This window comes from Salvia hispanica, chromosome 6, assembly GCF_029641045.1.
Source record: "Salvia hispanica isolate PSC_SH4W2 chromosome 6, Shi_PSC_v1, whole genome shotgun sequence".
NCBI lineage: Eukaryota > Viridiplantae > Streptophyta > Magnoliopsida > Lamiales > Lamiaceae > Salvia > Salvia hispanica.
Genome location: NC_142697.1, coordinates 19475041 through 19489285, shown reverse-complemented (window position 1 = coordinate 19489285; position 14245 = coordinate 19475041). Strand labels below are relative to the sequence as shown.

Below are 14245 nucleotides of genomic sequence, written 5' to 3'. Positions count from 1 at the left end.
GTTTATTCCACATATTCTTTTCTTAAGTGATTGATTTCTTTTGACGATTGTATATTTATTTAAGTTAAATGAAAAAGAATAAACAAGAAAGAGAGGTAAATAGAATATAAAGTGAAAGAGTTAATAAGTTATATTTTGCTAAAAAATTGAAATTGATTACTTATAATTATACAGCCAAAAATGAAATATATAAATCTTAATGATATTCAAATATCACACAACAACGTAAGATACATTGTTTATTCGATAAAAATATATAGTTTCCATGGAAAACATGAGTTGTAGGAGAAATTCTCTATGGTACTAGTACTATTTTTTTTTAAAAAGTTTTCTGGATCACTTAAAAAAAATGTTTCTCGTGCACATACATGCACGCGACAACATGTTTACCCTGTGTGCTCAACTTTGTTCTTCAGCATTTTAAGCAGATCATCTCATGCTCAACGACGGTGTTGCAGTTGTCATAAGTATATAGGACGAAATTCACATGAAGCTAATTGCCGCACAACATATGTCGATTTGTACCACTTAGTTGTTGTACGAAAATGCACAAAGAATATGAAATTCATATTCACACAAGATCCGTTTGGTACCATGGACGTGGAATTGTATTGAATAGAAATTATATGGAACAAAATTTAAAGATATGATACTGATATAGATTTCAAATTATTTGTTTGATAAAATTATGTATCTCTGAATTGTTTTTCAATATATCTGAGTTGTTTGGTGTGTATGTATATTGTGTAGTTTGTGCATATGTGAAATATGTCTAATTTCACAACCAACTGAAATTCCAAATATTTACTTGCGGGATTGAAAGAATTTTAAATTGAACATGAATTCATAATGCAAAATTCCACAAGGTCTAGTAGTGTAATTTGTAACATTACCAACTACGTCAAAATTTAACACCCTGTTCCCTCTTTCGGATTCCACAAAAGATGCTGAGAGATTCGTGGTCTATGTTCATTCAACTGGATAAAAGAAATGGCAGTTAACGTAAAACATTCCCCTCTACAAATTCCAGTAAATTTTAAGGTCCACCAGATAATTTGCATACATCAAAATATTTGGCATTGGAAGACTGATTTATTGGTGGGAGTTTTGCCATCAAGAGTTGAGGTCCTGCCCCCCAGGCAATGTACACAAAAAATTACCTCAAGAAACCACTGGAAATTCAACTACCTATAAGTGGCAGATGTAAATGGTTTCCACATAACCCCTTCAAGCTAATCTTATAGACCCCTGCAGAAAGAAAAACAATGACATGTCAGTTTCGAAACTAAATTTTTCTAGGTTGAGAACACAAACTAAATTTCAACAACATCTAATAATTCAAGTGACAGATGGAGCAGACTATAAAATATAAGCATTACACTACTCAATGAAGCATTCTTGTTTTCTTAACTACTATTGCTGATACTAGGAAGCATAAACAGTTCAATTTTGTACACTTTTTCCAACTCCAGATCAATCGAGTATGATGTAACCCAGCTTTCAAACAAGAAAAAAAAAGGAAGGAAATGGTATATTCATACACAAGATATGAAAAATATATGGTTGACTGTAGCCCCCCCTAGTTGCTTAACAGGGGAGATTGTTCATCATCCAACAGTTTTAGGACACTAATCATTCACAAATAATCTCCTCAGTATTTGTGTTCATCCATAATGTCCAGTGACCCTTCTCTGTTACAAAATCTAAAACAAAGCTATTACCTTTTCCTACTTGGAATCAAATTCCCTGAAGACGGGACAGTCACAAGCAACTCAAACGACTCGAGCCGCATGTTTCCAGTAATCAAATAACTTAACACAGGGTTCTTTTTAATTAGTAGTAGTAGTACAAAGTAACAGAGCCACATAAACAGACATACAGAATTAGAATCCCTCTAATATGTGATCATTTCATTTAACTCCACAGCAACAAAAATATCAGTAACAGTTTACTCAACATATCATACCCTACCATTTCAACCTTCAGTATCAGTCTTAAATACAAGTTGTAGTCAAAAGCTATAATTTTCCCGTATACTGATAATTCTAAGATGAATAGTAGTTTGCAGCAAAATCAAATCAATATACTTATTTCAAATCAGACACTGCAAAGAACCCGAACCCTTACACTTACCAAAAAATCAACAAAATATGCATTTCACATAGATCAAAATGAACTTTACCTGACTTTCTGAACGAGAATCGTCTTGAGCTTGCGGGCGAGATCCTGTGCACGAATCTTGCGCTCCAAATTCTTCTTGGCCAAAACGCGCTTCTCGGAATTTTTAACATGGGTGAGCTGTTCCTGCTTTATCATTCGCTCGATGCCGCTGGACTGCATCTTCCGCTGCATTAAGCTCAGAGCCTGATCTAAATTGCTGTTTATAACCTTGACTCGGATGCCCCTGCATTGCTGAAGCTGAGAACTCAAGGAAAAGAAGGAGCTCCGCCGCATCGCCGCCGCCTGAATCATTATATCGGTTGTAATTTGGGAATCAAATGAGGGTTCTAGGCTAGCGGTGTCGTTTGGGATAAATATCACTGGACCTCAATATTGGGCCTGGGCCTCTTGAATTAAAAATGAAAGGCCCATAACAACTGAGAAATTTGAACATTGGAAGCCCTAAAAGCAATCTGTATCACTTCTTCACTCAGTTTGCAGTAGTAGCCTCCACGCCAATCGCCATAGACACGACTCCACCCAGACGGCCTGACGCCGCATTCTCTCTTTCCCAAACACTCTCTGTGTTTCCGCTAAATAGTGTGCCGACGCCACCATTTCCGATTAGGTGAGTTTCTGTTGTTAGATTGCTGTCTTTACGTCAATCATTTAAACTTATTTTTCCTAATCTTCTACAGATTTCTCTTCAATAGCATATTACTTCTTCTGTTTTCCGTGGTGCTGACTATATTGTTCTTCTTGTTAACACATGTATTGCTTGGTTTGTTTTTCATTTCTTGCCAAAACTTCATTTTGTATCGCTAAACCAAATTAGATTGAGCTGTAGATTTTAGCTGCTACCTCATTCACATAAGATGAGAATTCTCCATGTAACCTAATCCTATTACATGTAGGCGACCATCATGACTACAAAGCCAGATAGTGACTTGCCAAATGCTTCTTCATCACAAGAGGAATCAAAGCCCCCAATTGAGACTATACGTTTGCCTACAATGGAGGAAATTCAAGGCCAGGATATATGGAATAATTGTGCTGTGCGCAGTGTTATGAGTGGAGTTATGGGTTTGTTTCTATAATCCCATTTCTATCATGTTTTCAGATGTAAATGGACCAGTTAATTTATGTTTACTAGTCTGCAGGAGGTGGATTGGGATTGGCAATGGGATTGTTTCTTGGATCCTTTGATACTCCACTCTTGCAAGATCAAATGACTGGTAGACAGCAACTGGTCTATCAAGCAAAGCAGATGGGTCAGAGGAGCTGGAGTAACTGCAAGTCATTTGCCCTTATGGGTTTTGTCTTCTCTCTTTCTGAATGCATCGTTGAGAAGGCGAGCCATCTAACTTAAAGCTGAATCATATTGTTGTTGTTTGACCATTTTAGGGGAAAGCTTATAAAACTGTGATTCTAACCATTGGTAATTTATGAAGGCCCGGGCCAAGCATGACATTACAAATACAGTAGTAGCAGGCTGTGTAACCGGAGGTACTATATCTGCTAGAGGTATGTTTCAGTGCTTTTGGTGTGCTTAGGAAGTCCAACTAAAAGAAACCTAATGCTCCAATTTAGCTTGAGCATAACCCTTAGCACAAAAGCTTAGGAATCCAAACTTGAGTTTAGTATGTTATCAGAATTTAAACGATGGATGTGGACACATGATATCGAGCTTTATGTAGAGGAAAGTTAAATATTAAAAGTGAAGTATAGGCTACTCAGTGAGCTGGGGAACTCCTTATTCATTTGATGATCCCTACATCCCTGATTTCAACAATATTTCCTTACCATGATCAGGTGGGCCAAAAGCAGCATGTGTTGGCTGTGCTGGTTTTGCTGCATTCTCGGTTGCTATAGAGAAGGTTTTAGAAAGGTATACTTGAAGAGCCAATGGGTCACTCGGTTCGATCTGCTACACTTGATGTGAAGATGGTAATGTCAGTATACTCATATTTAACTCTAGCTCGCATATAACGCTTTTATCTGGGATTAAATGGTCCCATGATCATCCAGGGATTCCCCCCATTCGCTGGCTCTAATAAACATAGATTATTTTTTGATCATGCTTTGTTTATGAAATTATTCTAGTGTCAGCTGTGATTTTTGTCAATGTAGTTTTATTTATTTTCTCAGATGTATGCGCCTTATTTCTCGTATTTTTCTAAGTATAGTAATAAATAAATTTTTATACATGAGTTTTGCAATGAATTTCATCATATAATTATGAACCATTTGTTCATCAATTTCTCAAAAATTATATGTATCGCCTTAATGAATGAGGAATAGCCATATATTTTATGTAGGGGTGGCAAATCGTGTGTGTTGTGTCGTTATCATGTCGACACGATAATGACACGACACGATAACAACAAACACGAACACGACCCGTTACGAAAACTCCAAACACGACCCGCTATCCTCAGACACGAACACGACACGAACATGACACGACACGATAACAACAAACACGAATACGACCCGTTATGAAAACTCCAAACACGACCTGCTATCCTCAAACACGAACACGACACGAACCACTTCAGGTTAACACGACACGATAACAATACATATACGACACAACACGATTACAACACTATAATAATAATATTATAATATATTAATATTATTTCTAATATGAAAATTTTAATTTAATTTTAAAATTTTAAAATAAATAAAAATAAATAAAAATAAAATTAATATTATATATACTTAACGTGTAACACGAACACGATATGAAATAATATTATAGTATATTTAACGTGTAACACGAACACGACACGAAATTTTAGTGTCATTATCGTGTCGACACGATAAGGACACGAACCCAATAAGTTTTGACACATACCCATTAATTTCGTTTCGTGCCAAAAATTGTCGGCCCTAATTTTATGGGAATAAATATTGTCGAGTGATAATGGAAAAAAAAAATTCCAGCTAATTTAAAGTTACCGGAGCAACCAATGTTTAACTAAAGTTTGTGATTTTTTGTATTTAGCCCTAAAATTATTTGTGGATATTTGCCTTGACAACAACTACGATGATGAATTGCATGTATGTTCAAAATTTCTTTGATAATACACCAGTTGTTTAATTGTCGTTATTTTATCAGAAATTGAAATTACCAAATTTTAAGATGACATGTATATATTTTATATGACTCAAATAATATTTCACGTGATAGAAACAATCAAATTATGGATGTTTACATTATTACAGTACATAGTAGTTATCAAATTATGGATGTATACTATTTTATATGACTCAAATCATATTTAATTTTGTTTGTAAAATAATAATTTTACTTTAAACCATTAGTAAATTATTAAAATTGAACAATAGTGTAATAATAGTGTGGTTTTATCCTCTAAACGATTTTGTGAGAAAAAAAAAAGTAGTAGTCATATCTTAGTACTCAAAACAAACACCGATCACACCTTCCAACTTAAACAATTCACAACAAACAAATATTGACATACCACTCACTACTTTATCAGAGAAAATTTTAAATATTAATATTTTCAAATTTACTACTAGCACACATCAAAGGTTTTACTTTATATTTATAAAATCATATTTAATGGAAAGATGATTGGTTAAATTAATACAGAGATCATCGCGATACATGTATGGATGCAATATTTTTATCAAACAACTTTGCCTCAAATTAATGCATCAATAATATTATTTCAACTTTTTAAACAATACTATATTCTTGTTTAATGAAATTAATACATATGTTTTCTTGTATAACTGCTGTGTATAATTTTACAATCCCCTTGTATGTATTCTAGTAGGAGTATATTTTTTTAAACAACAATACTTTTTCCTCTTATTGCATTCTTGGTTAAATTTTTAACAATAGACACTTTGTGCCAACAACCAAAACTTATGCATTTTAAATTCTTGTGTGCATAATGTATTTCTTGAACAACACAAAAAGTTAAGTCTTAACTAAATGCATTCTTGTTTAAAAAATTTAAACAATAGAAACTTTGTGAAAACAACCGTAAGTTAATATATTCTGATTAAAAAATTACTTAAATGAAGAAAAATGACTTATCAAATTTTAAAGCTTTAACTTTGTATAACCATTTTTCACGGGGAAGGATCCCCTGCCTGCTTTGCACAGCAGTGCTTCAAAACACAACACTTTGCTTCTATTTATCATTTTTCTTTTTTGCTTTTAAAAAAAAATTTAATTGTGTGTGTAGGAAATGATATAGTCCCCCACTGTGCACAACAGGGGATCCATTTTCATTTTCACACCTTTAATATATTGAATATATCAATGTCTCAATGTATGAAAAAGCATTAATTTTAAAGAGATTTTATTGTTTTTGTTTAGTTGTCTAATTTTATCTGTATATGGAATGAAGGTAATTTCACAATCTATAGTAGTAATGTTTTTAGCTCTTAGGTTTCACAAATAAGAATATGGCACGTGCGACTTTTTAAAAATATATACAGTACCTATTAATTACTTCATTCGTCCCACATAATTTTATCCATTTCACTTTTACCATTTATGATAGTGGACCTCATATTCCACTAACTCATTTCTACTCACATTCTATTATAAAACTAATACTTTAAAAGTAGGACCCACATCCCACCAACTATTTCAACTCACTTTCCATTACATTTCTTAAAACCCGTGCCGGGTCAAAGTGTGTAAAATTATGTGGGACAGAGGGAGTAATATATATCCCATCTTTTTTCCCATGTTATTATTATTATTATTTGGCGTAGCACGTTGCGACAACTTAAAAAATTAATCTTAGTAACTGGACCATGAATAGAATCAGACATGTGAATTTGGATGAGCAAGCATATGATTGTCTTTATAGTAGGTACATGATGCCATTTTATCCTTTCCCCTTCCCATCATCTGCTCTGCACTGCTCCTCCTTTTCCCTAATGAATACTTTATCCACTTTTCTTCTAGTATTTCTGTTCTCATTAAGCTTAGCATGTGGTGCAACTCCTTGTGATTTTCCGGCCATATTCAACTTCGGCGACTCCAATTCCGACACAGGCGGCCTCTCCGCAGCTTTCGGCCAGGCTGGCCCGCCCGCCGGGGAGTCCTTCTTCCATGGCCCCGCCGGCCGCTATTGTGATGGCAGACTTGTCATAGATTTTATAGGTAATGCACTACTCACCTCATACTTATGTGTTAGAAGATGTCATATATATTTATGTGTTCTTTCATTCTATGTTGTTGAAGGATTTAAAGGCTTAATAAAATGGAGTATCAGTCTATATTGGAACAAGGAATCTAAGCATGAGATCTGATTCATGTTTCACATTATTTTTGAGTCTATAATAGTTGTAGTGAACTAACTAACATCTAGTCATGCAGCTGAGAGCTTTGGACTGCCATATCTGAGTGCATTTCTAGATTCCGTGGGCTCTAACTTCAGCCATGGAGCCAACTTTGCCACAGCTGGATCCACTATAAGACCTCAAAACACAACTCTACATCAGAGTGGTTTCAGCCCCATATCTCTAAACGTGCAGTTTTACGAGTTCAATGATTTCAAGCACAGATCTCAGCTCGTCCGGAAAAAGGGTTGGCTATATCATCCTAGATTGATCCTATATACAAAAACCAAGAATTTTGATGACTGTTTTTGTCTAACGTCTTGCAGGGGGAGTTTTCAAAAGACTGTTGCCTAAGGCACGAGTATTTTCTCAAGCCTTGTACACTTTCGACATTGGACAGAATGATTTAACCGCGGGTTACTTCCTCAACATGACTACTGATGAAGTTAAAGCATATATACCTGATGTGTTAGGCCAATTCAAAACCTATGTTAAGGTAGCAGAGGTCTAAACTTGAGTGTATTTGATGACACAAACTTCTTTCAAGATTTTTTCCTGCATTATTGTTTCCTAGACACAAAAGGAGGTTTAATTTGAATGAGAAATGGTGTTTTGTGTGATACAGGATATACACCATCTTGGGGGTAGGTCATTCTGGATACACAACACAGGGCCAGTAGGTTGCTTGGCATATGTCCTGGACCGGGTTCCAGTCGAGCCCGGACAAATAGATAAGGCCGGATGTGCAGATCCATTCAACCAAGTTGCCAAATATTTCAACCGCAAATTGAATGAAACTGTTGTGCAGCTGAGGAAGGAACTTCCCTCAGCAGCCTTAACCTATGTCGATGTCTACTCAGTCAAGTATGAGCTTTTCACCCAAGCTAGGAAACATGGTACATCTTGCTCTTTTTTCTAATCATAGTTCAGTAGTGTGTGTAGATGGCATGAGACAAAAAAAGCTCATAATGTTCATTGCAAGCGCAGGCTTTGCCAATCCTCTGCGTTCTTGCTGTGGGCATGGAGGAAAGCACAACTACGACTTGCATGTGGGATGTGGGGCAAAGATCAAAGTGAGAGGAAAAGAAATATTGGTGGGAAAACCGTGCAAAGATCCGTCAGTTGCAGTTGTTTGGGACGGAGTGCATTATACTCAGGCTGCTAATAAATGGATCTTTGATCAGATTGTGAGTGGTGCTTATTCAGATCCTCCAATTTCTTTGAAAGAGGCTTGCCACAGGCATTAAGGGGGCGTTGCTTCCAAGCTCAATCTCAAAATACAGTTGTCAGTTCACTAATGATGTGTTATAGAATTCATCTCAATCATGTAGGCAACAAACAAGTGAGCTCAAGGTAAAAACTAGTTGAATTTGAAAGCAAAACAACTGTTGCTGTGAACATATGTTTAGAAGAAAATGGATGCTAAGCAACAAATGTTAGCATTGTGATCTAGGTTAGCATCTATTGGTAGGGCCTTCACTATCCGTTATAACTACTCAAATCAACGATCATCACTGTAATATCATCCAAACTACCTCTAGCCACCGCAAGATTGACAAGCTCCTTGCAGGCACCAAGGAGCCCAGGATTACTCGATTTATCACCCGAAACATCGTTCTCATTGTTTAGAAACTGAGTCTTTGATGACATTCTTGGAGTACTTGATGCAGGACTTTCGCGTTCACAGCATTTTTCATCTTGTGTTTCTCTGTAGTGAGAGATCCTTTTCGATTTGTGAGATGGAAGTCGCGGTGATAGTGATGAAGGACTCACACTTGCGCAGTGATATAGGCATCCATTCTTTGCTGGAGAGAACCCTTTGAGTTTCTTGCTGCTTGAACATGACTGCATAACAATGTCCACAGCTTCTTGATTGCTAACCTGCGAGTTTTGAATCAGTATCTAAGTTGATAAAAAACATGAGTTAAAAAATTCGGAAAGTTTGTTTACCTCATCCCAGAGGCCATCAGAAGCTAGAACAAGGTATTGCATATCAGGTGTCAAATGTATAAGCTGGGTATCAGGCTCTGCCATCACCCAATCTTTTAAATGAGAGTCTCCTATGCTTCTGGAGACGGCTAGTGTCCCTTGCACTCTCCAAGCTCCGCGATGAATCTCCAAGAACCCACCCTGCATCACGAATGGTACATGATGAAACAAGCACAATCTTGATTCTGCTTATTAACAAGCTTAATGAGTAGTAGTAAATACATTATCCTCTATTCTTCTCCGCTCATCCTCTCGCTCTGGTTTATGATCGGTTGTGATGGCTTCAGCAACCCCGTCTCTGCACAGGACCGCTCTGCAATCACCTAAGTTTGACACTGCCATTTCTTTTCCTTGGATCAACGCAGTCACACAGCAAACACCACTACCCAACCCCTGCAAGTAGCCATTATTAGCCTCAGTCATAAGCATTGAACTATTCTTGAAGTAAAACAACCATACTTGGAATAAGTACATCTAAGCATTGAACTATTCTTCAAGTAACAAGTAGCCATTAGTCACACCATATTTTGTAAAATAATTCCTTGAAAGTCTTAAACAAAAACTAAGTGAACAACAAATGTAAAGCTCAAAACACACATAATTTCAGAAACTTGACAGATAATATAAGATGGATACCTGTTTCAAGAAGTCTTTATCAGTTCTTAAATAAGCTTCTCGGAAAGCCTTTTCCTTTTCATTTCCACAATTATTTTCCAACATCTCAAAAATATTGAGATGCAGATTCTCTGCCACAAACTCTGCAGCTTTGCTCCCTCCATGCCCATCATACACCCCAAAAAAGTCCTGCATTTCCTAAAAAACACTTAAAAATTCCCCAAATTTTGAGGTAACAAAAAAAAGATACTAGTACTATAGATCTGCAGGTAGCAGTACCTTAGTAGCACTGGAAGAATGGAAGATTTTGTGGGAGTCTTCCATGAACTTTTTCTTGCCCTTGGCAGCAAAAACAGCAACCGAAGAAGAAGAGAAACCGTGATTAACAGCACAAGCAGCTTGGGCATTGAAAATATCAGCAGGAATTTCACGTAGAACAATTGGGATATCGATCTTGGGCGGTCTCTTCCTCTTCAAAGAAGCATGATGGAATGTTGACCTCGAAACGGCAGCGTCGATCACTACAACAGCAGTGTCATTTGCCATAGAAAGGATGGAAACTAAGTTGGGATGTGGTCAAAGTGATAGAGAGAAAAGAAGCAAAATCTGGTTTGGTAGTTAAAGTTGTTTGTTGTGGTCAAATGTCAAATGTCAAAGGATTGGTTTGTATGTAAATGTAATGTGGGGAGTTGGAATTTTGAATATTTGTGTCCGCGCCGTTGGGGAAATTCAAGTCAACAACTTTGAATGCCTGCTAGGGCCTGCACCTATGCCTTTCTCTTTTCTTCTTTTTCATTCATATTAATATTATTACCAAAACTATAAGTTGTTTCAATTATTTTTGCAACTTAGATTCACCAAATACACCCATCTTAATTAGTAATTTTGGTGCAAACATATAATATGACTACATGTGTAATTTGAATAATTGTTCTCTTTCAAATTTTTAGGGTCAAATACTGTAAAACTTTTCATTTTACCTTTGTTTTCAATACAAATTTCTTATCTTTATTTTTTATGCATTAGTTGAGGATAGAAAGAGCAAAAGTGTCAACTTTCTTGGTTAACGAATTTTGACGACTAAAGATATAAATCTATGTAAATTGGATTGCAAAAAGTCGTCCCATTCACGGTATGCTAAAAAACATAACATGGGTTTCAATATACTTCCTTTGTCCCACTAAAAATACAACATTTTCCTTTTTTGGTTGTCCCATTAAAAATGAAACGTTTTCTAAAATAGAAACAACTCTATTTCTATTTTTTCATCTCTCTTACTTTACTCTCTCTTCATTAACGCACAAAACAATACTACATAAAATCTCGTGCCGATTCCCAAATGTTTCATTTTAAGTGGGACGGAGGGAGTATTATTCACTTAGTCCTACACTTTTTTATCTGAATCCTAAACTTAACTAATGATTCTAATGGTTAAAATATCTTGTTTTATTTTCTTCAGACAATAAGTTTATCAATTACTACGTCTAAATCACGATATCTATTTATGTAACTATTTTAATAAATGCTTGTTGCCATCCAAATTATGTCGATCTCCACTAATCTAGATTTTGTACATCTCTTCTTAGAAGTTTGGTTTAAATTAGTTCAATATTTATGACAAATTTGCAGTCAAAGCTCTAATATTTTTAACCAATCAAGAATTATGCGCCTACAATCTTATTCCAAAGAGGGTGTCGGAAGAAAACAACTATATATAATTATATGTTTCAAAATACAAAACTTAGAATATGTATGGATGGAGACTTGAAATTTAGAAGAATTTTCTAAAAAAATTCAAGTGAACTGACTCAATTTAATGGATACAAAATTCGGCCGTTCAAAATTTCTTGTCTGTATTTTAGGGTGCATTGATAAAGAAATTTTAGAAAAAAATAACAAGTTCAGGATACTACTACTATTTGAGAATCCTTTTTCTTTTTGTTGAACTTTAGTTGTTACTATTTAACAGCAAATTAGAATAAGAAAATTTAGTTTATGTATACTTTATAAACACGTAGGAACTTATTATGAACATTAATACTTATTCTTTACTTGTTGTATGGAACTATAAATAATTGAATAATTTTTTAGTAAAATTTTATGCATGTGTGGTGTATGTAATATGTATATGTAACACACTGTGTATAGTTTGTGTGGGTTGTTGTTATGAACTTATGATGGTGTCTGCGACTTTAATGCTATTGATTTTAAATGAATGAATTTAAAATGATTAGGTTTCCGTTGGATTTTAAATTTATTCAAATTGAATTGAATGAATGAATTTAAAATGATTAGGTTGCGATGGATTTAAATTTTACTCCAATTGGGTTTTTTTTCAACGAGAGAATTGACTCTTCATCACTAGGGGAATATATATACATGTATGTATAATTATTGGCATATCATTTTTTCTTCAATTCAAATTTCATGACTTCATCATCCTCAAAAATATCTCTTACTACTTCATATTTTTGTCGTTTTATACCTTTTTATTTGGCTTTTAACAATAATTTCTGTTTCCCTTCAAGAAAAAATTACTCGTATGTCTTATGCTGAATGTTTTTATTTTATAAAATCCACGTATGCATCCGGAGATAGTAGCCGAATTATTTAAATTGTTAACGTTGATAGCTGGCATTCAAATTCGTGGAACAATTAATATTTAATGATAAGAATATTTGTTTATAATATGTTATTCTTTATGTAGAAAACAAAAAAAAATAGTAGTAATAAATAAATTTTAAAGTACCATATTACGGGAGAAGATCTTGGTGCATGTAATATAGTGTGGAATTACATTGCACGAAACTATGGTTGATACGATAAAGCTATTCTTTGGGCCCTTTAAAAAGAGTACTAGTACTCTAAAGAAGTTGGGCTTAAAACATCTTTTCTACTCCAAATTATATAACTTGGGTCAGGCTCGTGATTATATAACTAGGCTGGTGATCCATTGTTAACTCACTCTAAAATTTGCCACGTGTAATTTGCTAAGTTGTGATCCATTGCCACGTGTAATTCTTGTTTTTATTAATTAAATCGAAAAAGATAAAAAAAAAAACTATTAGCACGAAAAAATTGAAATTTATTTTTAAAAATTTCAAATTTTGACATCGGAACATATGCGAGCGAGATCTCGTTATAATCCTTATGAAATTATCTTTAAGTTGATATATGTTGTGCGAAAAAATAATTTGAATCGAGAAAGTTATATAAATTTTAAAGTTATGGGATATTTTTCAAAAGTTAGTTACAACTAATTTTTTCGTAAATTGACCTTTATATCCTTATTGACGTTTTTTATTGATTGATTGTATTGACATTCCGGGGCTGATGATCTAGGCCCCTTTATTTGAATATCAAATGGGTATTATTTAATTGTAGTTAGCAATTAAGTATTGAGTTACCAATATAACACTCCCCACTTGAGACATATATAAATTTTTACATCAAATAATTGTGAACTTTAACGGCTTGTTAACAAAGGTAATTTTTTTTTACACAAAGTTTAAGAATAGTGTGTTAAATGGATGGTGGAAAAAGTAAGAGAGATTAAGAGAGAATAAAGTAAAATGGGGAATTGCATTTTGCCAAAAATATTAATGACTCAATTAACTTGAAGCTTCCCAAATAAAAAAATGACTCTATTAACATGGAATTAATAGAGTATAAAATTTTCATAGCATTATTCCGGAGCATAATTAATTGGACTATAGTCACTATATAAATAAGAGTAATGATATGCTACCTACCTGATGTAATAGCGAAAAATGCAAAGTGGTAGTGATTCAAGAAAAATGTGATCATATGGATCATGAAATTGGAAACTATTTCGTGAGGGGTCCTGAGATCTAAATAAAATCTACGGATGCATTCATATTCAATAGCTATACAATTTGGGGACAAAAATGATCTACATCACTCAAGATTTGAGATTTGTTCGTGAATGATGTACCCACAAAATCCACAATGCAGTCGGAATATTATCTATTGAATTGTTATTGTAATTGAGCCAACATGAACAATTTTCAATATTACATACTATAAACAAATTATGCATATTATTTAAATCTTGTACTGGGTTGGTTTGTACTAGGGACGAGGAAAAATATTGAAATATTAATCTTATTGTACAAAAAAAATA

At 34.4% G+C, this 14245-nt stretch overlaps 4 protein-coding genes across 6 annotated transcripts; 2 read left to right on the top strand and 2 right to left on the bottom strand.

Annotated features, from left to right (window-relative positions):
- Positions 1-997: 997 nt before the first annotated feature.
- Positions 998-2514, bottom strand: LOC125207789 (Ribosomal protein S21 family protein). The gene is made up of 2 exons (XM_048107272.2): positions 2183-2514; positions 998-1248 (listed from the first exon to the last, which is right to left on the bottom strand). The coding sequence occupies exons 1-2, from the start codon at positions 2470-2472 to the stop codon at positions 1239-1241; spliced, it is 300 nt and encodes a 99-aa protein (XP_047963229.1). The 5' UTR covers positions 2473-2514; the 3' UTR covers positions 998-1238.
- Positions 2515-2632: 118 nt separating this feature from the next.
- On the top strand, positions 2633-4365 carry LOC125207788 (Mitochondrial import inner membrane translocase subunit Tim17/Tim22/Tim23 family protein). The gene is made up of 5 exons (XM_048107270.2): positions 2633-2788; positions 3075-3243; positions 3321-3511; positions 3612-3684; positions 3973-4365. Exons 2-5 carry the CDS (start codon positions 3084-3086, stop codon positions 4056-4058), a joined length of 510 nt encoding a protein of 169 aa, XP_047963227.1. The 5' UTR covers positions 2633-2788; positions 3075-3083; the 3' UTR covers positions 4059-4365.
- Positions 4366-7014: 2649 nt separating this feature from the next.
- On the top strand, positions 7015-8767 carry LOC125203118 (alpha-L-fucosidase 3-like). The gene is made up of 5 exons (XM_048101405.2): positions 7015-7318; positions 7535-7744; positions 7824-7993; positions 8123-8393; positions 8485-8767. The coding sequence occupies exons 1-5, from the start codon at positions 7030-7032 to the stop codon at positions 8742-8744; spliced, it is 1200 nt and encodes a 399-aa protein (XP_047957362.2). The 5' UTR covers positions 7015-7029; the 3' UTR covers positions 8745-8767.
- A 73-nt stretch (positions 8768-8840) lies between these two features.
- Positions 8841-10797, bottom strand: LOC125203117 (putative protein phosphatase 2C 14). Of its 3 annotated transcripts, none has more exons than XM_048101403.2 (5): positions 10381-10792; positions 10123-10299; positions 9709-9879; positions 9448-9627; positions 8841-9378 (listed from the first exon to the last, which is right to left on the bottom strand). In XM_048101403.2, the coding sequence occupies exons 1-5, from the start codon at positions 10645-10647 to the stop codon at positions 8977-8979; spliced, it is 1197 nt and encodes a 398-aa protein (XP_047957360.1). In that variant the 5' UTR covers positions 10648-10792; the 3' UTR covers positions 8841-8976. The 3 variants fall into 3 exon arrangements, with proteins under 3 accessions (XP_047957360.1, XP_047957361.1, XP_088918183.1); XM_048101404.2 differs by having other exon boundaries at positions 10123-10290; positions 10381-10788; XM_089062057.1 differs by having other exon boundaries at positions 9057-9373; positions 10381-10797.
- Positions 10798-14245: the final 3448 nt, after the last annotated feature.